Source organism: Peromyscus eremicus, chromosome 23 (genome assembly GCF_949786415.1).
Source record: "Peromyscus eremicus chromosome 23, PerEre_H2_v1, whole genome shotgun sequence".
Lineage (NCBI taxonomy): Eukaryota > Metazoa > Chordata > Mammalia > Rodentia > Cricetidae > Peromyscus > Peromyscus eremicus.
In genome coordinates this window covers 41,871,719-41,895,425 of record NC_081438.1, presented here as the reverse complement: position 1 = coordinate 41,895,425, position 23,707 = coordinate 41,871,719, and the positions used below count along the sequence as shown (strand labels likewise).

At 46.5% G+C, this 23,707-nt stretch overlaps 1 protein-coding gene across 2 annotated transcripts in view; it reads left to right on the top strand.

Moving 5' to 3' along the window:
- Insr (insulin receptor) overlaps window positions 1–23,707 on the top strand; it is a 113,430-nt gene that overhangs the window by 68,775 nt on the left and 20,948 nt on the right. Inside the window, exons 6-12 of one of the 2 annotated variants that reach the window (XM_059248920.1) lie at window positions 1,213–1,427; window positions 4,266–4,392; window positions 5,556–5,812; window positions 8,930–9,097; window positions 13,711–13,912; window positions 16,313–16,348; window positions 23,047–23,321. In XM_059248920.1, the coding sequence (XP_059104903.1) occupies window positions 1,213–1,427; window positions 4,266–4,392; window positions 5,556–5,812; window positions 8,930–9,097; window positions 13,711–13,912; window positions 16,313–16,348; window positions 23,047–23,321 (1,280 nt within the window). The remainder of the gene's footprint in view (window positions 1–1,212; window positions 1,428–4,265; window positions 4,393–5,555; window positions 5,813–8,929; window positions 9,098–13,710; window positions 13,913–16,312; window positions 16,349–23,046; window positions 23,322–23,707) is intronic. The other variant, XM_059248921.1, reaches the window with a different exon arrangement.

Sequence of the window (23,707 nt, the reverse complement as noted above, 5' to 3'; positions counted from 1 at the left end):
TGGTATTGTGTTCCCCAAAATATTGTGCACCCTAATAAACTTATCTGGGGTCAGAGACAGAACAGCCATTAGATACAAAGGCTAGAAAGTGGTGGCACTCATACCTTTAATCCTAGCACTCCAGAGGTAGAAATCCCTCTGGATCTTTATGAGTTCAAGGCCACATTGGAAATGGCCAGGCATGGTGACTCACGCCTTTAATCCCAGAAAGCGAGCCTTTAATCCCAGGGAGTGATGGTAGAAGGCAGAAAGATATATAAGGTGTGAGGACCAGAAACTAGAAGCATTTGGCTGGTTAAACTTTTAGGTTTTGAGCAGCACAGTTCAGCTGAGAACCATTCAGATATGAGGACACAGAGGCTTCCAGTCTGAGGAAACAAGATCAGCTGAGAAGTTGGCCAGATTCATGCTACATCTTCCTCTGTCTTTGCCTCTTCTTTCTTCTTCAGCTCCTTTTCTTCTCCCTTATTTTGCCATATTGGGAATTAAATCTGGTGCCTGGTGCATGCTAAGCAAGCACTCTACCCCTGAGTCACACCCCAGCCCCTCACTGGGGGATTCAAGGCAAGTGCTCTACCCCTGAGCCACACCCCAGCCCCTCACTGGGGGATGCTAGGCAGGTGCTCTACCACTGAGCCACATTCCAGCCTCTCACTGGGGGATGCTAGGTAGGTGCTCTGCTCCTGACCCATGCCTCCAGCCCTTCACTGGGGGATTCTAGGCAGGGGATTTACCCCTTAGCCACACCCCTAGTCCCTCACTAGGGGATTCTAGGAGAGTGTTGTACACATTCCTAGCCATGAAGATTTGTCCACTTCCTTGTTCTCCACAGTCCCAAAGATAATTTTTTTTTTCCAAAGATAATTTTTGAGTCTGTGCTAAACAAGTGGCTAGAACTAGGCCTTTAGCACCGAAGAGGGTCACCTCCAGGCATGGCCCTTGTTACCTAGTTTTTCATTTTTATGTAACTATGATATTTAACATTTTTGAGAATTTCTTATACACATATAGTATATTTTTATCACAACCAGCCCCTAGACCTCCCTCTTACTCCTCATAGACCCACCCCACCCTGACTCCCTCTCAAGTTCATTTCTTCTTTTTTTTTTTAAAAACAAAATTACAACCCATTGAGTGTACTTTGTGGCCCCCGCCATCTTGGAATAGAAGAAGATGGCCTTGGTGTGACTGGCAGTGTGTGTGTCTCTGTAGGAACTATTCCTTCTACGCCTTGGACAACCAGAACCTCAGGCAGCTCTGGGACTGGAGCAAACACAACCTCACCATCACTCAGGGCAAGCTGTTCTTCCACTACAACCCCAAACTCTGCTTGTCGGAGATTCACAAGATGGAAGAAGTTTCCGGAACTAAGGGCCGCCAGGAGAAGAACGACATTGCCCTGAAGACCAATGGGGACCAGGCATCCTGTAAGTCCGTTCATCCTTCTGTCCCCAGTGCCCGCCCTCTGCCAGCCACTGCCCCAGCGTCCAGGAAAGTGCCATTGTCCTTTCTTGAGCTACAGCTTTCTGTAAGAGGAGTTTTAAAATACCAAAGGCAGGTGTGTATGTGTGTGTGCACGTGTGTGTGTGTGCGCGTGTGCATGCATGTGCACATGTGCATGTCTGTGTGTACAGGTGTGTGTGTGCATGCATGTCTGTGTACAGGTGTGTGTGTGTGTGTGTGTGTGTGTGTGTGTGTGTGTGTGTGTACGTGTCTGTGGAGGACAGAGGACAACCTCAGCTGTCATCCCTAGGCATCAGCCACTGTTTTCCTTTTTTAGTAGATAGGGTTTCTTGCTGCCTAGAGCGCACCAATAGGCTTTGTGGGCTGCAGAGAACCACAGGGATCTGTCTTTCCAACTTTTTCAGTGCTAGGGTTAAGAGTGTACATCACTGTCTTAGTCAGTGTCCTATTGCTGTGAAGAGACACATGACCAAGGCAATTCTTGTAAAGGGAAGCATTTAACTGGGGCTGGCTTACAATTTCAGAAGCTCAGTTCATTATCATCATGGTGGGGAGCATGGGGGCAGACAGGCAGGCATGGGGCTGAGAGCTTACATCCTGATCCATAGGCAGCAGTAGAGAGAAGAGAGAAACTGGGCCTGACATGGGCTTTTTAACCTCAAACCCCACCCCCAGTGACACAACTCCTCCAACAAGGCCACACCTCCTAATCCTTCCCAAATACTTCCACTGGGGACCAAGCATTCAAACATATGAGTCTATGGGACCATTCTTATTCAAACCATCATATTCCACTTCCTGTCCCCCATAGGTTTGTAGCCATATCATAATGCAGATCAAAAGCCTCCATGATTTTCCACAGTCTCAACTCTGTTTAAAAATGCCAAGTCTCTCCTGAGACTCAAGGCAGTCTCTGAACTTTAACCCCCCGTAAAATCAAAATAAAAAAAGCATATCACATACTTGCAGCATACAGTGACAGAGGATATTGTTACCATTCCAAAAGGGAGGAAAGGGAGCATATTGAGGAAATACGGGACCAAAGCAAGCCTGAAAACTGGCTGGGCAAACTCCAAACTCTGTGTTAGATGGCTCTTCCTTTGCAGCTTTGCTGAACGCAGCACACTTCTCTCTCTCGGGCAGATGTCCCACGGCTCTAGCATCTCCAACATCTTGGGGTCTCCAGTGCCATTTAGACTTCATCCTCACAGTTCCACACAATGGCCTGTCCTGGCCTCCATGCAGGGACTCCCCAGTTTCACTAACTGGGGACCAGGCATTCAATCCTACGAACCTGTGGGGGCCATTCTCATTCAAACCACCACAGCCGTGACGACTGGAGTTGTTTTTTTTTTTTCCTTTTTTTTAGTGAGGGTTCTGGGGATGGAACTCAGGCCCTTAGTCCTACAAAGAGAGCATTCGCCAAGTAAACTGTCTTCCCAGCCCGCAAGAGGCAGGCTTTATGTGTCTCATGTGAGTCAGTGCACAAAGTGCAGTGTGTGATGCCGCATAAACATAAAACTATGTGTGAGGGTGTCAAGGTTGATGACATCTGCGGCAGTCTCGGTCACCTGGAAAGCAATGACAAGGTGAAGTTTGGGGCTGGAGAGATGGTTCTGTTCTGTTGCTCTGACGAAAAGCATCTTGGGGGAGAAAGTGTCTATTTTATCTTACATTTCTAAGGCACAACCCATCATTCAGTGAGGTCAAGGCAGAAACCTGGAGGCAGGAACTGAAGCAGAGACTATGGAAGAGTGCTGTTTGTTGTCAACTCATTTTCTTATGTAGTCCAGGGCCACCTACCTAGGGATGGCTCTGTCCACAGTGGGCTGGGCCCTTCACATCAATCATCAATCCAAAAAAAAAAAAAAAAAAAAGCTTCATAGATACGACCACAGGCCAATCTGATGGAGGAAGTTCTTCAATTGAGAGTCCCTCTTCCCAGATATGTCAAGTTGACAACCAAGATTAGCCATCATACCTGCACATACATGAGCATGCATAAACTTGCACACATACACATAAAAAAGAGCTCAAAAATGGCTGACTAGGTGTCCTTTTTGCATTGGCATGGATCGTCCATGAGTCACTTGAGCATCTCATTTGGTTGCGTCTTCAACACCTAATTGATCTGCTGACTTCCTACCTTTCAAACTCAGCAAGACCAGTTCTCTGTTTTCGTGGATGAGACCCATGAAAGCAGATTATATACAACTCCCCCTCCCCCGTTTTAATTTTCAGCTTGACACAATCTAGAATCGCCTGGAAAGATAATTGTAACTGAGGAATTGTCCAGATCAGGTTGGCCTGTAGGCATGTCTGTGGAGCATTTTCTTGGTTGACAGTTGGTCATTTTGGTGGTTTCTCGCTGGCCCGGAGCTCATCAAGGAGGATTTGCTGGCTTGGGGTTTGCTTTGACTGTTAATTGAAGTGAGAAGAGCCATTTTATGGACTGGATCTTGAACAATGTGAGAGCAGAGAAAGCTTGCTAAGTACAGGCAGCAAGCAGGCATCACCGTGCGTTCATCTCTCTTGCTGTTAGTGGATGACGAGCTGTGACTAAGGGCTTGAGTTCCTGCCTGGTTCCCCCGAAATGACAGATTCTGACCCGGAACTGTAGCCAAACAACTCTTCTCCCTCGAGCTGCTTTTGTCCCAGTCTTGTATTACAAAGTGAAACTAGGTCGTTTCCCTCCATCCCTCAATCGAATCCCTCCAAGAGGCGGGAGGCTGAATACTTTGCTCTGAAGAGAATTATCCAATTGCCTGACTTTTTTTTTTTTTCCTCTTGACCTTTTCTAGGTGAAAATGAGTTACTTAAATTTTCTTTCATTCGGACATCTTTTGACAAGATCTTGCTGAGGTGGGAGCCCTACTGGCCTCCCGACTTCCGAGACCTCCTGGGATTCATGCTCTTCTACAAAGAGGCGTAAGTAAAGGAGGTGGACTATTCATTATGCTCCTTGTTGCAGGGACAGACACAGCCCTTAAGGAAGGGTTTGTCTTGGCTCACAGCTTGTGTGGTGGGGATGTCGTGGTAGCATGAAGCAGCTGGATACATTGTATCCGCAGTCAGGATGTGGAGAGATGAACTGGTGCTCAGTTCACACTCTCCTTTAAAATTAGATACTAGTCTAAGTGTATGATTTTAAGTTTCCATGTATTTATGCAGTGTATTTTGATCATATCCATCTACTACTTTCTTCCTCCAACATTCCCTGGTATGTCCACTCCATTTCCCTCCTAACTTCATGTCCTCTCTGGTGTTGGCGACCCCCTAAATCCGGTTAGTGCTGCCCATGTGTGCATGCGTGTGGAGCCATCTGCTGGAGCCCGAGCAACCTACCAGTGTCTGTGTTCCCAAAGGGGAGTGACTTAGCCTCCCTTAGCAGCTACTCCACCACCCATGCTGGAATGTTGACTGGTACAGGCAACCACAGCTGGTCTGAGTGATGTGTGCAGCAGCCATACCATGTCCAGAACTCAGCATTTCACAGCTCTCCTACCCATCATCCAGTGTTCTCTGTCCCCCGAAGGCACATGCATACAATTACACACACTCGAATACACATTCACACTTTTCAGAAAGCCATGAATTTTGGAATGTACTTGAAATCCCATCTCTGAGGAAGCCGAAATGGGCAGATCTTTGGGGTCTCTGGCTAGTTAGCCTAGCCTATGAGGTTAATTTCAGTCCAGACCTGATCACTCTGTCTCAAAACACAAGGTTGGAATCAAATGTGAATGCCATTAATCCCAACACTGAGGAGACAAGAGGCCGGCAGACTTCTGTGAGTTTGAGGACAGCCAGGACTAGAGTCTGTCTCAACAAGAAAAACAAAACAAAACAAAAAACAAAAAACAAGATAGATGGCACCTGATGGTATCTTCCAGGTCCATGCACATACACTTATAACGTGCATTACACACACACACACACACACACACACACACACACACACACACGCACACCAAACCAAAGAGAAAAGAAGTGAGTCTCTATCTCGTAACCCTCCAAGGCCCCCACTCCTTTTAGTACTGAGATTGACATTTACACAGTGGTAGCTTACCTCTCCCTCTTGTTTTTCAAAGCCCTTATCAGAACGTGACGGAGTTTGATGGACAGGATGCTTGTGGCTCCAATAGCTGGACTGTGGTAGATATTGACCCACCCCAGAGGTCCAACGACCCCAAGTCTCAGACCCCGAGCCACCCTGGGTGGCTAATGCGAGGCCTCAAGCCCTGGACTCAATATGCCATCTTTGTGAAGACCTTGGTTACCTTCTCCGATGAACGCCGGACCTACGGAGCCAAAAGTGACATCATCTATGTGCAGACAGATGCCACCAGTAAGTGTGTCCTGTGAATATGGGTTTGCTGTGGAACTGACTCTCTGGCCTTTGGTAGGCAACTTGGTGATGTCCTGTGACAGGCTTTCTTCTGTGGTCGGCGTCTGGAGGAGCTAAGGGCTGAGGCTTATATTTTCAGAGGATAATCTGGTAGCTATGAACTACCTCAAGAGTTCAGGAGTTCATGCTTGGGCAGGGAAGATGGCTCAGTGAGTAAGATTGTATGCTGTTCCCATCAAAGACATTGAAAGCTGGGTGTGGCCATGTTCATGCCTCAGAGTCCTGGGCACCAGGGGATGGCCATGTGCATGTCTGTAACCCCAGAGCACTGTGGCCTAAGGGTGACCATGTGTATGTCTGTAACCCCAGAGCACTGTGGCCCAGGGGTGACCATATGCATGTCTGTAACCCCAGAGCACTGTGGCCCAGGTGTGACCATGTGCATGTCTGTAACCCCAGGATCCTGTTTTGAGAGAGAAGGTAGACAGTGATAGAATAAGGTGCCTGACTTCCTCCTCTGACCTCAGCACGTGCACAGACACTACACATCTAACACACACATGCACACATACATACCCCACATATAACACACTCACTACAATTAACACACACACAGCACATATAACACAATACTATATGTAACACATATTTACACATGCACACCTATCCATCTCATGTAAATGCTCACATACCACATATAACACATTACATATAACACACACGCACACACACCACATACTGCATGTAACACTCACATAGACACCACATGTAACACACATGTATGTGTATAACCACCACATATAATGTGCTCACACACCACATATGACATACATGTACACACACATTAGCACACATGCACACACACCACACATGCACACACATAAACACATGCATGTACATATATACACATAACACATGTACACACATATAACATGCACATACACATATAACACCATACACATGTAGCACATACCTTCTTGAACTCAGACCAGCTGTGATTACCTGCACAGGACTGTCTTTGACATCTGTCACGGGGAGGGAGAGGCCGAGCATGGTGGTGCACACCTTTAATCTTGTCTTTGAGAGGCAGAGGTAGACGGATGTCTGTGAGTTCAAGCCCAGCCTGGTCTAAGTAGTGACTTCTAGGCCATCCTGGGCTACACAGTGAGAACTGTCAATCAGCAAATAATTAAAAACGAGAGCTAGACCTGGTTATACACACCTGTAGTCTTATCACTTGGGATGCTGAGGCAAGAGAATTGCTGTGTGTTTGAGGCCGGGCTGGGCTACATAGCAAAGCCTTCTTACAACCTCAACACAGCACAAAGTAACAGTGAAATGCTTGGGAGATGCAGGCAGGTGGATCGGGAGCTCGGGGTCTTCTCTATCTACGTATTAGGTTTGAAGCCAACTGGACTGTGTGAGATTTAGTGCAAGCACATCCAAACCAAGGAGAAACTCGCAGGAAATAGCCACAAAAGAAGCTTCTCTTACTGTCTGTTACTTTACGTGTCCTGTTTTATTATGGCTGTTGTTATTTTCTGTTAGTTATGAAGTTTTATCATATGGGGGAACTGATGGTTCAGTGCTTCATGTGGTTTCAGATATCCACTGCAGTTATACAATGTGCCACGTAGATAAGGGGACTACTGCATGGTTTTTCTATGCTGTCATAAAAACTTCAAACATGAAAATAATGCCTTCATGTGAGCACCTCACTTCTACATGGTGTAATCTTGTCTAACGTGGAGAGAGTGCCTTCGTGTGAGCGCCTCACCTCCACGTGGTGTAATTTCACTCTCCTTTAGTTTCCTATGTTTTTTCTTTAGGATGATAGTGACTCATAGCAATTTAGTTATTTTTCTGTCAGGATTAACTCCTCTTCTTAGCTAAGTAGTCTTCAAGTAGGGAAAATTCTGTGCCTCCCAAGGAAGGGAGGACACCTGGCAATGTCCGGTCACAGCTGGGAAGTGGAGTGGCTGACAAGGAGTTGTCTGCCCCAAATGATGCAGAGAGTAAGCAGCCCCTCACAGCTCACAGGCTCTGTTGCTCCAGCTTCTTCACCAGACACTTCTCTAGATGCTCTCACCTTGTATCTACCGAGTTTAGTTTCCAGAAACTTCTACCTTCCTGGTCTTTGCACACTTTTTGCTTTTGCCTTGAGAGCTCCGTGCTCTTCCTCTCCAGCTCTCTCAGCCTCCAACATTCTGTGTGTGGCACATGCTGGAGGTCGACGTTGGAGTCTTCCACAGTTGTTTTCTACCTTATGTATTGTGGCAGGGTCTTTCAACAAAGCCAGGGGGTGCTGATCTCTGCCTGGGTTACAGGTCGGCTGCTACAGCCCTCGCAGCTGGGCGTTTCTGTGGGTGCTGCGGATCTGAACTGTCCTCATGCTTCTGTAGCAAGCGCTTTACCATTGGGCCATCTCGCTAGCCTCAGGCAGCACCGTTCTTCAGAGGGAGAGTTTAGGGTGATTTGAAGGCTGTTGCAGGACAGCCGAATAGCACCATCTGGGTATGTGGCTTGGTTGGTAGAGTGCTTGCCTAGCTTGTATGAAGCCCTAGGTTAAATCCCCAGAACCACATAAACCAGGTATGGTGGTGCATGTCTTTCTTCCCAGCATGCAGGAGGTAGGTAGGAGGATCAGGAGTTCAAGCACATCCTTGGCTACCTTATCAAGTTTGAGGCTAGCCTGGGCTACATGACAGCCTGTCTTAAAAACAAACAAACAGATACAGTTCGATGATTTCAAGTGCTTTCAGTGACTGGGTTTGATTTTGTGCCCATGTTAACCAAAATTCATCTCTTCCGTTGATTCTCTTTTGGCCCCAGGAACATCTTTCTAGTGCCCACAACAGCAAGAGCTTTGGCATCCGTCAGAGCCAAAGTCTGTGGAGTAAATGACACATGGTGGGCACATAATCCACAGCATGAATGGACGGACAGTCACTCCTGCCCGGGCTAGGCAAGCATTTAACAGTGTCTGCTTTTCTCTGGTGTTAAAGAACTCCAGCCCACAAAGCTGTGGATTCAGCTGGGCCGCTGCCCACTGCTCAGGTGCCCCCGACAGCTTACACACTCTCCCTCACGGCAGCTTGTTTCTTTTCTCCTCTACAGATCCTTCTGTCCCCCTGGACCCCATCTCGGTTTCTAACTCCTCCTCTCAGATTATCTTAAAGTGGAAGCCCCCCTCCGACCCCAATGGCAACATCACGCACTACCTGGTCTACTGGGAGAGGCAGGCCGAGGACAGCGAGCTGTCTGAGTTGGATTATTGTCTCAAAGGTGAGCACCGGCAGTTGTCGTGGGGTTGGCTGTGTCCCGGTTCTCTCATGGGGACACAAGCCCCTGTTTTCCAGGGTGCCTGCACATGTACACACATACATGTGCACACAAACTCATACTCCATTCTGTCTCATACTTGTGTGTGTGTGTGTGTGTGTGTGTGTGTGTGTGTGTGTGTGTGTTTGTGTGTGCAGGTTTGTGTGTGCATGTATGTGTAGAGGTCAGAAGAACTTTGGGTGTATGTCCAAGAATGCTGTATACCTTGTTTTTAAATTTTTTCTTGGTTTTTGAGACAGGGTCTCACAGAGACCACAGTGGACTTAAACTCACTGTTTAGCTGAGGAAGACACTGCATTTCTTGCTCCTCCTGTCTCTACCTCCTGAGTGTTGGAGCTACAGGACTATACCACCAGGCTGAGTTTGTGTAGGGCCAGAGATTCAAACCCAGGGCTGAGTGGGTGCTAACATTACACCACCAGAGCCACACCCCCATCCCATGTTTTCTCTGAATTAAAAATACTTTATTTCATTTATTTATTTACCTAGTCTCTCTCTGTGTGGACACACATGTGCTATGGCATGTGTGGAGGTCAGAGGACAGCTCACAGGAGTCTGTTGTCTTGTCAGACATGTGGGTACCAGGGATCAAACTCAAGTGATCAGGCGTGGGGGCAAGCTCCTTCACCTGCTAAGTTGTCTCTCTAGCCCCTCTGTTTTTAAGATTTCAGTACCGTGCATTGAACCCAGGGCCTCATGCGTACCAGGCAAGTGTTGCCACTGAGCTATAGCCCAGCCCTCACCTTGTGGATTTTTATTTTTATTTGAGACAGGGTATTTCACTGTTTGGGTAAGCAGGCTAATCTGGCTAATGAGTGACCCTCAAGATTCCCCCTTTCTCCACCTCCCCAGCACTGGGATTACAAATGTACACCACCACAACCAGCTTCTCACATGGGTTCTGGGGATCAAACTCAGGTCCCTGTCTGAGCCATCTCTCCAGTGCGCAGACACATCTTTAGACATTGCACATGGATCCACACTCACCATCTCCCCAGTGCACACACATCTTTAGACATTGCACATGGATCCACACTCACCATCTCCCCAGTGCACACACATCTTTAGACATTGCACATGGATCCACACTCACCATCTCTCCAGTGCGCAGACACATCTTTAGACATTGCACATGGATCCACACTCACCATCTCTCCAGTGCGCAGACACATCTTTAGACATTGCACATGGATCCACACTCACCATCTCTCCAGTGCGCAGACACATCTTTAGACATTGCACATGGATCCACACTCACCATCTCCCCAGTGCGCACACACACATTTTTGGACATTGCACATGGATCCACACTTTGGAGGCTGCTGAAAATCCCAGACAATGCTGTGTGACGAGCACTTTCCGAGTGTCCGAAGCCCTGGGTTCAGTCCCCAGGTCTGCAGCACAAACAAGGACTAGATACAACGGTGGAACACATTCAGTGTTTCATTCAGCTGTGAACCACACAGTGCACAGACATATATAAAATGTGTAAAAAGAAAATCTGAGTAGTGACTGTCTTCACTCCTTCCCTGTGGTGGAAACATTCAGAATCTTTTCAGCACTGGTTACAGTGGCTGAGGTGTATGTGTGTGTGCACAAGCACAATGGACCGAGTTTACGAAGCAGCAGTTATATCGACTGTCCTGGAGTTGCCGTTCATGGTCACTGTAGTGTGTATCTCAAAACAGCTAAAAGTGGGTTATCAAAAAAGAACCCTGGCGGGGCAGCAAGCTGGCTCAGTGGATGGAGGCGCTTGCTGCCAAGCCTGATGACCCGAGTCTGCTCCCTAGGACCTACATGGTACAAAGAGAGAACTCACTGCCAAAAGTTATCATCTGACACCCCCCTGCCCTGCCCCGCTGCCACAGACACACTGAATTTATTAAAACAAAACAAAACACCACAACCCGCCATCAGATCAGCGGAGGTGAAAATGTTCTGTTCACTTAGTTGTTGCCTTTGTCTCTGACTCGTTTTCAGCCAGCAGTGTCTTAGCCTGTGACCTTGCAGAAGCAGGCTGGTGGGGGAGGGGGGGGCTGCTGGAGAGGTGTGGCTGAGGTCTGTGCTCTGATCCACCCCGGCCCTGGCATCTGGTTTTGGCCAAGTCACACAGCAAGTAGTCTGTCTCCTTTTGTGGAGAAGGGGCGGAGGACAGATGATTCCTGGGAACAGTCCCAACTCTAAGATCATGTGGTATATGCATGCCGGTGACATCATGCCTGCCCGGGCCAGGACACCAGCTTGATTTATCTCCTTGCATTCTTTATAGAACTTGAGAGCAAGTCCAGTCCTGGGCTCGGCTCTGACCTGTTGGCTCTGCGTTTGAGTATAAGAAACCACCTGCTCTCCATGCTTCCAGCAACGCCACAATTTTAGTTTGTTGTTTTGTTTTGTTTTTAAAAAAACCCACTGACTTAAAAAAAGTTTGATTTTGTTTTTGTTGTTTGTTTTTAAACAAGGTTTCACGTGACCCAGGTGGGCCTCAAACTCACAATGTAGCCCGAGGATGACCCTGATCATCCTGTCTCCACGGCTGGAGTGCTAAGATGACAGGTGTTTTCTACTATGTCAGGCTAACCACAGCAAACTTTCAGGGCTGAGGCTATAGCTTGGTTGGTAGAGGGCTCCATTCTCAGCAGCACACAGAGCCGGTGTGGTGGCACAGGCCTGTAACTGTAGCATTTGGGAGGTGGAGGCAGGAAGGTTGGGTGTTTAACATCATCCCTGCCTACATAGCAAGTTTGAGACCATTCAGAGCTATATGAGACCCTGTCTCAGAACAAACATAAAACCACTTTAAATCCATGAATACAACAGGACTGTTTAAAAATGTTTAAATATTTGATCATCACAGAATTTATTTGCACATGCACGTATATGTTTGTGTGAAGGTGTAGACATTTCTAGTTGCGTGTTTGGAGTCTGACTGAGCCATGTCCCCAGTGTTCACACACACATTTTTAAACAGTACACACAGATCCACACTCTGCTGGAAACATACATAGGGCTGTGTTTGAGGTTGATGTTGGCGTCTTGCTCTGTGGCTTTCCACCTTATTTTTTGAGGCAGGGCATATCCCTGAATTTGATGCTCACTGATTTGGCTAGCCTGGCTGGCCAGCGAGTTCCAGGGATCCTCCTGTCTCTACTTTCCCAGCACTGGGGAGTAAGATGTGTGTTATTATGTCTGGTTCTTATGTGGGTGCTGGGGATCGAACTCAGGTCCTCACGCTTGAGTGGCAGCCACCTTACCCATGGAGCCATTTCGCCAGCCCACAAGAGCTTATCTCATGGGGAGGCCTAACAGTAGTCAAGTTTATGTGGATGAAGGCAGAGTGTGGAGGCCAGTTTAGGAGGAACTGGGAAGTCAGTGTTGAATGAGGACAGGGCTTCAGTTTGGTTAGATGAGAAAGTTCTGGAAATGGGTAGAAGCAATGATTGTGCCACCCTGTAGACAGACAGTGCCATTAACTCTATACCAACACATGGTTTCAATGGTAACATTTATGTTATTTAATCATAATTTCAATAGTACATACAGTAAATGACCAGTAGTAGCTTTCTGTTAGTGCCACCAATTGATTTCTTTTTACTGCGGTAAATTTGGGGCTGAGGAAATGATGCTGGATAAAATGTTTGCTGTATAAGCACAAGGGCCTGAGTTTGGATCCCGACACCCATGTAGAAAAAAAGTTGGGTGTGGCGTCATGCATCTGTAACCACCATGCTGGGGAGGCAGAGACAGGCAGATCCCTGGAGTGTGCTGGCCAGCCAGGCTAGCAAGGCAGGAAGTCCACGTTAAGTGAGAGACTGTCTCAGTAAATAAGATGGAGGACTGGCAGATGTGTCCGTGGTAAAGGCGTGTGCTGCCAAGCCTAACAGACTGACTTTAATCCCAGAATCCACATGGTGGAAGGAGAAAGTTGTCCTCTGACCCCCACATGTGCACCCTGGCTTGTTCACCTCCCCTATAAATTAGTTTAATAATAATAGTGAAAAAGATGGAGAAATGACTGTAGAAGATGTGATAACAACCTCTGGCATCTGTATTCACCCATATGGTGAGAGTACACAGATACAGGTAATACAAACACATACACACAGAATGCAGACACACACAGCAACTTCTAACTCCTGGTGTCAGAAGACTGGAATTTGACCCTTTGGGAGGGTGAGGAAGAATGAGAGGCCAGGCCAGTCTAGGGTGCAGAGTGAGCACGGGGCCAGACTAGATAACACATCGAAGCCCTGTCCGGAAAAGTGAGAGAAGTCTGGAGACCTGACCTATGATAGAGTGCTTGCCTGGAACTCACAGTGAAGGGCTGTGGCCTAAGGAATGACTCCCAAGGTGGGCCTCTGGCCTCAGCATGTGTGTGTGTAAAACTTGAATCTAGGCTCTGTTCATCTGCCCTGCCTTTCTGACAGTGCACTGTCTGTGTGTGTGTATGTGTGTGGAGTGTGCTTCCTGTCAGGTGTATATGCGTTTACATGTGTGTGTATATGGTGTGTGTGTGTGTTCTGGGGGAGATTCGAGCCCTCTGCTCTGCCTCTCCCTAGGGCTGAAGCTCCCCTCGCGGACCTGGTCCCCGCCTTTTGAATCCGACGATTCTCAGAAGCACAATCAGAGCGAATATGAGGACTCGGCCAGTGAGTGCTGCTCGTGCCCTAAGACTGACTCTCAGATCCTGAAGGAGCTGGAGGAGTCTTCATTCAGGAAGACCTTCGAGGATTACCTGCACAACGTGGTCTTTGTGCCCAGGTCAGAACTTTGCACGGGCCGGCTCTCCTTCTGTCTCTCAGCTTGCTGTTGGAGAGGGTGCCATTACCCAGGGATTGAGGTGAAGTGAGCTCCAGAGACTGTGTGTGGGGAGGTGGTTGGAGGAGAAACAGTCTTGTTTGTTGGGGAGGTGGCTCAGTTAGGAAAGTGTTTGCTTTAAAAGCACAGGGACTGAGTTTTGTTCCCAGAACCCACACAAAAAGCCAGGTGTATGCTAATATTCTCAGCACTGGGGAGGCAGAGACAGGGGGATCGCTGGGCCTTGCTACCAGCCAGATTGGTCTACCTAGTAACATCTGGGCCAACGAGAGACTGTTGTGAAAAGCAAAGTGGGATGGCATCTAAGGAGCTACAGCCAAGGCTGTCCGCTGCCTCACATCCACACTCAGTTGCTCACACATGTATACTTTCACACACAAGTACACCTGTGGGTCACATGTGCGTGTACACATGCATGTGCACAGACACAAATATGCCTCTGGGACACATGTGCACTTACACATGTGCGCGCACACACACACACACACATACACACCAATACACCTGTGGGTTACAAGTTTCTTCTTTTTCTTGTGCCTGATTCGAGCTGAAAACAGCAGCAGGCGTGCCTGGATCCAGGGCCTGTCCCATGTGTATGTCTTAGAGAATGGCAGAGCAGTTGATAGCAGGGACTCTGGAAGCTGTCTGTTTAGGCTCTCCACTCTTAGATGTACCGGTTTGAGCAAGTTGCCATGGTGCTCTGTGCCCCAGTTTTCTCATCTGCACAGTGGACACACACAGTTGACCTTTGATGTCCGCAGTGGATTGGCTCCAGGATCCTGAGGGTGACCCACGGATTCTCAGGTCTCTTAGGTCATGCTGTCTGCACAGAGCCCCTCACACCTTCCCATATTAAATCATCCTTAGATAACTTGTCACATCTTCAGACAGTGCACGTACTATATAAGTGTTACACCGTATTGTGTGACACGGACACCACAACGAGAAAAAAGCCCGTGTGTTCCCTGTGACACAGCTTTCCAGTCATCCCTTCGCAGTTTCCTACGTGTATACATGTGTCTTGATCACAGTGACCCTCAGTTTCCCCTTATACTCCCATCGACATGTCTGCCTCCTCCGTGTTGCTGTCCTCCTCCTCCTCCTTTTTATTATTATGACTCACTGAGCCCAGCTAGTGATGCCTGCTGGAATGTCGAGTGACCTTGGCTTGACCTTGTGCAGGTCTTGTTCAGGTAGCACGGCTGCATTGAGTCCGTGAGTGCACTGCCCGTGCCGTGTCCAGAGGACGGCGTTTCCCAGCTCTCCTCCCCGCCCTCCGGGTCTTACATCCTTTTTACTCTCTGTTCTGCTGCGTATTTCATTTCTTGAGCCACGGCAGTGGGGTTGATAGACCTCCCAGGCAGGGCTGGGTGCTCAGCGGTCACTTACTCTCAGCACTTCAATCAGCTGTGAGTCCCTGCCAAGTGCAAAAAGAAGCTTCTTTGACCAGGGTTGAGAACAGCACTAGTTTATGTGCATAAACATAAACGTTTTGAGGGTAGTTTGACGCTATGTCATTTAGCAAAGCAACAGTGGTAGGTCCCCATTAGGACCCATGACCTCCTGAATCATGGGAATTCCCTCCTGTGGAGCAGGCCTCAGCTCCCTGAGAGCAGGTGGTTATGTCTTGTAATGCTCATGCCACAGTTGCATTAGTGGGCACAGCTTGTCTGACAGGTCTACAAACAGTTTCGATCCACGGTTGGTTGGACCCAAGAATGCAGGTCTCATGGACACACACACACACACTGAACAGTAAAGATTTCAGTGCAGCTGGACTTGGGGAGATGGCTGAGTTGCTTATGGTTAGGTATAGTCATGTTTGACATTCATGGGAACAGCAGTAGGTGAAGTCATTTCCTCTCACTTTTCCTGGATTCCCGGCACTTCAGGAAAAGTATAGTTCTTTTCCACTGTGATGGGCAGGACTTGTATTAGTCTCCTTTCTGTTACTGTGATGAAATACCTGAGACCGGACGCATTATGAAGAAAGAAAAGATTGGTTTAGCTCACAGTTTTGGATCTGGGCAACTTCGGTGATATACCAAAGGGGATGGCATCAGAGTGGGAGGGGTATCGTATTATGAGACAGGAAGTGGTTAGACTAGGGAGGAGCCAGTAACGAGCTTCCTGGTCCTCTTCCATTACTCCTCTCCTGCTGCTACCTCTTATTACCACTCCAAGGACCAAATCTCCAGTAGGTGAACCTTGGGGAACAGAGTCAAACCACACCCCAGACATACAGTGCTCTTTCTTGGAGGGAGTGCTGCCTCCAGGGTGTCAGCGTCAAATGGTCCTTTGGTTGAAATTCTGTCTTCAAAGTGATGAATTTTGTTTTCACAGAAAAACCTCTTCAGGCAATGGTGCCGAGGACACTAGGTATGACTCAGCCATGGGACATCCGCATGGCCCCTGTGGCTGTCCAGTCAGTGTTGGGGGTGTTAAGCCCAAAATCAGGGATTTCTGGGGCTTTCATTTATTTATTTATTTTTTGCATGTGGTAAACTGCAGCTCTTGAGACTGGATGCTTCACAAATTCTCCAATTAAATGCCTTCACTGGGAAATGGAATCTGGGCATGAATGTGGGGAAAATTCTTAACTAACACGCTCTTTCTAAAATATGCAATCAAGAGGTGCACTTCCTGGGTCCTTCCCCAGTGGGTCATTTTCCCACCATTGCTCACTAAATATCTGTCTACAAGTAGCTGGTTGTGCACACAGACCCATGTCTGAGGCTTGATGCTCCAGCTTCAGGTGGTAGGGTATTCCGCTTTTTATTAAACCCAGTTTCATCGTTCCTAATGATCATCCTCTGGGTCTTCAGACAATGCAACATGACCAAAGAAGGCGACTGGTTAAAGGAATACAGTGTTGTCAATTTCAGCAGGAGCCTGAGGGACCATTTCCCTCAGGTCTTAGGGAGGCCATCAAGGGGCAAATGAGGGCGGACAGGGAGAAGAGACATGATTAGCTCTTGTTGGCGCAGGAAGCAGGACAGGAGAGACAGGTGGGGGCTGCTTTGAAGGGTTTAATAAAATACGTATTTTATCTAACCCCCCGAATCCGGTCAGTGCTACCCATTTGTGAACAGGTGTGGGGCCTTCCTTTGATGTATGTGCAGCCTGCCACTGGTCACAACCCCAAAGGAAAGTGGCCCTCCTTCCCCAGCAGCCATCAGCTGCCATAGTTCCTCAGTGGTCCCCCGCAACCCCACTGGCCTGATCGTGTCTAAGTAACCACAGCTGCTGTGGGTCTGTGAGCACAACGACCATGTCATGCCCAGAGGACAGCGTTCCCCACTGTTCACTCTTACAGGGTGGGGCTGATAGAATGTCCCAGCTAGTGCTGAGCACCCAGTCACTTTGAACAGTGATAAGTCTCTGCATTAACTAATGCTCTCGGCAGTGAGAAGCTTTTCTGACCAAGGCCGAGATCAGCACAGATCAATGGAGCATCTAAACATAAACACGTAGAAGGCCGTTTGACAACATGATAATTCAGAAAAGCAGCATCACTAGTTTTTTGGTTTTTTTTTTTGTCTGTGATGGCCTTCATTAGCTGAGGGCAAGAATTCCTAGCATTGTCTGTCGCCTGGCTATCCATCTATTTATTTCCAGGCTAGATCTGACCTCTAGTGGCCAATTGGAATATAATCCGTTGTCAGTGAAGGTCTAGAATTTTGTGGCCCACACCCTAAGCTGGATTTCTCATTTTATCCCCAATTGATATTTGGGACTAGATTACTCAGTGGGGTGAGGAACATTCTGGGCATGGTTGGATGCTGACGAGCATCCCTGAACTCTTCCCACTCCACAGCAGGAACATCTCAGCCTTCCAAAGTAGTGATGGAGGCATTCTCTGGTTGAGGTCAGTCACTGATTTAGTATGAGATTGCTGGATAATGAAGTCATGTTTCTGAATGGAGTAGAGGGCTCAATTGCTATTCTTTATCAGGAGTCATTCTTTAACACAGTGGCTTTACATTTAATATAATGGTTACGGATTTACTTGTTTTTATTTTAATGTGGATGGATATTTTGCCCGCATGTATGTCTGTGCACCCTGTACATGCCTGGTGCCTGCAGATGCCGGAAAGAGGGCATCAGATTCTCTGGAACTGGAGTTATGGACAGTTGTGAGCTGCTGTGTAGATGCTGGGAACTGAACTGTCTCTGCAGGAGCAGTCAGTGCTACTAACCACTGAGCCATCTCTCCAGCCCCTTATTTTATGTTTATAGCATTCTATTGGAATGGAGGCATACCTCAGAGATCTTGTGGGTAAAGCATTCAAGTCAATGTAGTATTTAAGTAAGTCAAACAAAAGTTTTGGTTTTCTGGTGCATATAAAAATTATGTTGGGGTTGGAGAGATGGCTCAGTGGCTAAGAGCACTCGCTACCCTTGCAGAGGATTGGGGTTCAGTTTCCAGCACCCATATTGGCTCACAGCTACCGATAACTGCAGATCCAGGGGATCTGTTGCCTTCTTCTGGCCTCTGTGGGCACTGCACGCACATGCATGCCCTCCCCTTAAAATAATAAAAATAAATCTTTAAAAAGTTATGTTCAGACTGTACTGCAGTCAGTATGCAATTGCAGATATCTTTTTAGAAACTGTTAATTATCTGTTAGATTTATTTAAAATACTTCGTTGAGCCGGGGGTCTCAGGGCATTGGTAGATTGCTTGTGCAGCATGTGCCAGGCTTGAGTTCAACCTCCAGTACCTAAGAGTTAAATAAAATAAAATAAAAAGAAAGGAAAAACAAGAGTTCAATATCTGATGCTGCAAACAACAATTAGCCAGATGGTGGTGGTGCACATCTTTAATCCCAGCACTCGAGAGGTAGAGGCAAGTGAATCTCTGAGTTTGAGGCCAGCCTGGTCTACAGAGCGAGTTCTAGGACAGCCAGGGCTACACAGAGAAACCCTGTCTTGAAAAACCAAAATAAATAAATACATAAAGCAATAGGTTCAGTCTCTCTCACTGCAGAAATGAGATGAAATGCAAAGTAGATGAATGGCTGAGCCCACAGTGCTGAAAAAATAAAAGAGTGAATGCAACAGAGTAAAGGCTCAGTATCCAGCGCTGCAAAAGTAAAATTTAATTCCCAACACTACAAAACAAAATAAAAAACAAAACCTTTTCCTTTTGGAAAATGCCAACGTGCAGCTTGTAGGCTTGCTCAAAGCAAAGTTGCTAGAGATCTTCAATTTTAAAAACTTCAGGGGTTGGAGAGATGGCTGCAAATGAAAAATAGCCATATACATAAAATAATAATCATAACAATAAACATTAAAATAAAACAAAATCTTTAATAAAAGAAAATACAGGCCCTGCCTATTGGCATGTTTGATGAGTCCACATTGTGTTAGGTGTGCAGATGTGAATCTCCCAGTGTTAGTTGTGAGGCATGAGTATCTGGTTATTTTTGGTCAGGTTCATTTGTAACTGCACAGAAATTGTCTCAGTCCCACTGAAATGGATCTAACTGAGGCTTAATAAGGAAGCTGTTTTCCTTTTCACTTAAGAAGGCCATTGTACAAAATGAGGAATGAAAGGATAATATCCCTAGACTTGGCTTTGTGGCTTTGGATCCAAGTGTCTTAAGTGAGATGCGAGATAGAAGGTGCTAGGAGTTTGAGGCCAGCCTGGGCTACATCTCCTCTTCTGTGATGTTCCCTGGGCCTTTATGGGGAGAGTATAAATGTCCTAGTGAGGACTGAGCACACCACTATCTGGTTCCATATTTGTAATCTCTCAGGTTGAAAAATATGGAAAAAAAAACAAAATCCAGCTTTTAACCCTCAGCTTGCTAATGTTGTTCCACAGTCCAGTGTCACTGGTGGTAGGTGAGGCTATGGGTCAATATCCTGTCCAGTTTGCAGTACTGTCAGACACACGAAGTTTCCAGAGTGTCAGAGTCCTCTCAACCTGCAGCAGTTCCTTGGGGATCTACTTTGGGGAATAGTAAGACACACAATAATCAAAACTATACTGAAAAAAGGATAGGAGTGTTTTTTTGTTTTTTTTTTTTTTGTTTTTTGTTTTTTCTTTTTGGATCAAACTTAAGGTCTCATGCAAGCTAAGCATATACTGTATCATTGAGTTGTACCTAGGGGATACCCTTATTTGAAAAATGGAAAATAGTTAAGTGAAAGACAGATCATGCATTAACTGATATTTTGGAGCCAATAAATTTTCGGCAAGGGCATATTCTAGGGCCGGAGAGATGGCTTTTCCCAGGATGAGCCCCCTGATAGGTTATGCAGTCCCAGATTGTCAGCCCTACATACAAGTACCTATGAGCAACACTAAATGAACTCCGTAAGATATGTGTTTACAGACTATGTTTTTCATGGAAAAAAATGTGGTGTCGTTATTTTCTTGACAGACTGTCGTTTCTTTCCAAGGTAAGAAGTAGTGAAGGCAGAGATAAATTGAGATTCTCATCATTGCTAATAGAAATATAATATATACTTTGTATATAAATAATGTAAGGATAGAGTGGAGAGTGTAGTTTCATTTCATAAAATGCTTTCTCAGCATACACAAAGCCCTAGATTCTACCCCAGAACTGTATACACAAGGTATTGTGGAGCCCTTCCATAATCCTAGCACTCAGCAGATAGAGACGGGAGGATCCCAAGTGCAAAGTCATCCTTGTCTACGTAGGAAATTCAAGGCCAGCCTGGGGTACACAAGTTCCTACTAAGCAAATTTCACATATTAGGCCATGGTTTGTTTTTTTGTTTTGTTTTGTTTTTTTTTTTTTTTTGTAATTTTTAAAGAGCATTTTGTATAAAGGAAGTGATCAGAAATGAGTACAAAGAAGCATGGAAAAAGTATTCACCTCTGCATCACTAGTGATAATGTGGAGATTGGTGCTTGAGACACTAGTGTAACATTCTCATATACACTGACACAGAAGCAGACAACAGAAAATGGAACTTTAGAAGCTTTGGAACTGAGTATTCCTTGGCTTCTGTCATGATTTTGCCTCTTGCTGGGTGACCTTGAGCAGTCTAAGAAGAAACTCTACTCGTATGAAAAATGGTCCTGCAGCCCCGAATACTTCATCATCCTGTGGATGGGAACCATTCCACAGAGCAGTAAGGACGCTTGCTTCTGATCTGCAGAAACAATTTCTTCAAAAGTTTCAGCTACTTAGAAAGGTTCGGAATTGAGAAGTGGGGAGATATGTGCCTGTAAGCAACTGGAATTAAGAAAGCCCCTTACAGCTTCTGATCAAGAAAAACAACAGCGTGTGCTAAGTTTCTTTGTGGAGTAAATCCAGTGCTGACAGTTCCTAAAAAAAAAAAAGATGTGTGTTTATACATATACATGCACATTTATATAATCTATGTGCGTGTCAATAATAATTGACATAGGTTTTATATATATGTATATATACAATGTGTGTGTGTGTGTGTGAATAATAATTAGAGAAGAAAAGGTCTTGAGGGAGTGGGTGACAGGGGAGGAGCTGATGGGAATGATGTAAATACAGTACTCATGGAATTCTCAGAAAACTACATATATATGTGTATACACACACACACACACACACACACACACACACACACACACATATAAAGGAGCACATACCCCATTTGTAGCTGAGAAGAGAAAATCCTAATGTTAAGCAAATACAAAAGCCAAACCAAAACAGAAATCTTCTTCTTGACACTTTAAAAGAGTTTATTTTTTATTTCTGTGTGTCTGTGTGAGCATATGCCATGTGTGTGCAGGTGCCTGCAGAGGCCAGAAGAGGGTGTGGGACCCATGGGGCTCTTGTGAGCAGCCTGATCTGGGTTCTTCGAAACTAACTCAGGTCCTCTGGAAGTTCAGGAAGCTCTCTTAACCACGTTTTAGGGTTGTTTCTCATCTAACAGGTGTAGTATGCAGCTGACAGGATCATCGTCACACTCCCACGGGTTGTAGTAATTGTGCAGAGGGAGCAGGGGGCTATGGGAGTTAGGAAGAATTTCTGTTTTCCTCATATACTTCCTTTCTGCAGTTTTTAGTGTGTCATCTCTCAGCGTTTATTTTCGATGTGTAGGGGGCATTTGCCCACTGGATGGTTATTTCCTTTTTTTGCTCTAACCCCAGTGATAAAATTTTATTACCAAGAATAGATGCTTCATCTCTTAAGTTCCACAGTGTCCTGTACGTACAGTGCATGTTTGACTGACAGTGTGGGGCCTGGGGTCAGTTAGTGAAATGCTTGCCTTGCAAGCGTGAGGAATTGAGTAAAAAAAGCCTGGAGGCTGGAGAGATGGCTCAATGGTTAAAAGTGCTTGCTGCTCTTGCAGAGGACCTGAGTTCAGTTTCCAGCGTCCACACCAAGTGCCTCACGCATGCCTGTAACTCCCGCTCTAGGGGATCTGACGACCTCTTCTGGACTCTGAGGGTATCTCCACTTACATGCATATACCCACACACATATACAAATGCTTAAAAAGAAAAACAACCCAAAATTTAAAAAAAAAAAAAAAAAAAAAAAAAAAAAAAAAAAGGCCCAGCTTGCTGAGTCATGTTTCCCAGTGCTGGGGAAACCAAGCTAGGTGGTTCCCAGGGACTTGGTGACCAGTCAACCTGGCCTACTCAGTGAGTTCCAGGCCAAGGAGAGACACTGTTGTAAAGAAAAACAAAAGATGACCAGCACTTGAGGAACAACCCTCGAGGTTGTCCCCTGGCCTCCTTGTGAAGCTGCATACTTGTGAACATACACATGCATATGCACACACAAACATCACACAAACAGCTACACTCTTACATTCTTTCCAAATCTTAGTAACTCTGCCATGATGGCCCATTCTTCAGAAAATTGGAAACCTTCAATCAAGCATGTTGAGGAGACTTGGGGGTGGCCCTGGAGCCAAGAACACTCAGAGTGGGTGTGCCTTCATAGTCAGTGTCTCTGACAGGGGCGTCTATGTGGAAATTAATCTGTTCCCCTGCACCTCTCCTCCACCCTAGTCTCTTTCTCTTTAATTAATTAAGCATTGCTTTCTCCAGTATCATTTTATTTTAAGATGGTGATGTCATGACCCCCACACATGCTCTCTTCCTACAGGCCATCTCGAAAGCGGAGATCCCTTGAGGAGGTGGGGAATATGACGGCCACCATGCCTACACTTCCAGATTTTCCCAATATTTCATCCACCATTGTGCCCACGAGTCAGGAGGAGCACAGGCCGTTTGAGAAAGTGGTGAACAAGGAGTCGCTTGTCATCTCTGGCCTGAGACACTTCACTGGCTACCGCATTGAGCTGCAGGCATGCAACCAAGACTCCCCAGATGAGAGGTGCAGCGTGGCTGCTTACGTCAGTGCGCGGACCATGCCTGAAGGTGGGTTTGTTTCCTCTGGGCTTACACTTCACAAGGTTGGCCACAGACAACCCCTCACGACACAGTGTAGGTGTGTTCTTAAAATTGTTCTTTTACTGTTTTTGCTCTAAGATGGAGCTCTTCCTTTGTTACCTAGGTTGGCATTGAACTCCTGAGCTTAAGGAGTCCTCCTGCCTAGTCGGGTGTTTCCTGAGTAGCTGGGACTTGCCGTCCTGTCTTAGTGGCTTTTCCTTTTGTTGTAATGAAAGCCCTCTGACAAATCAACTTAAGGGATAAAGGGTTTATTTCAGCTCACAGTTCAAGGCACATTTCACTGTGGCTGGGAAGTCAGTGCGGAAGGAGCTTGGAACAGCCGGTTCCATCCCGTCCAAGTCAGAGATGAGAAC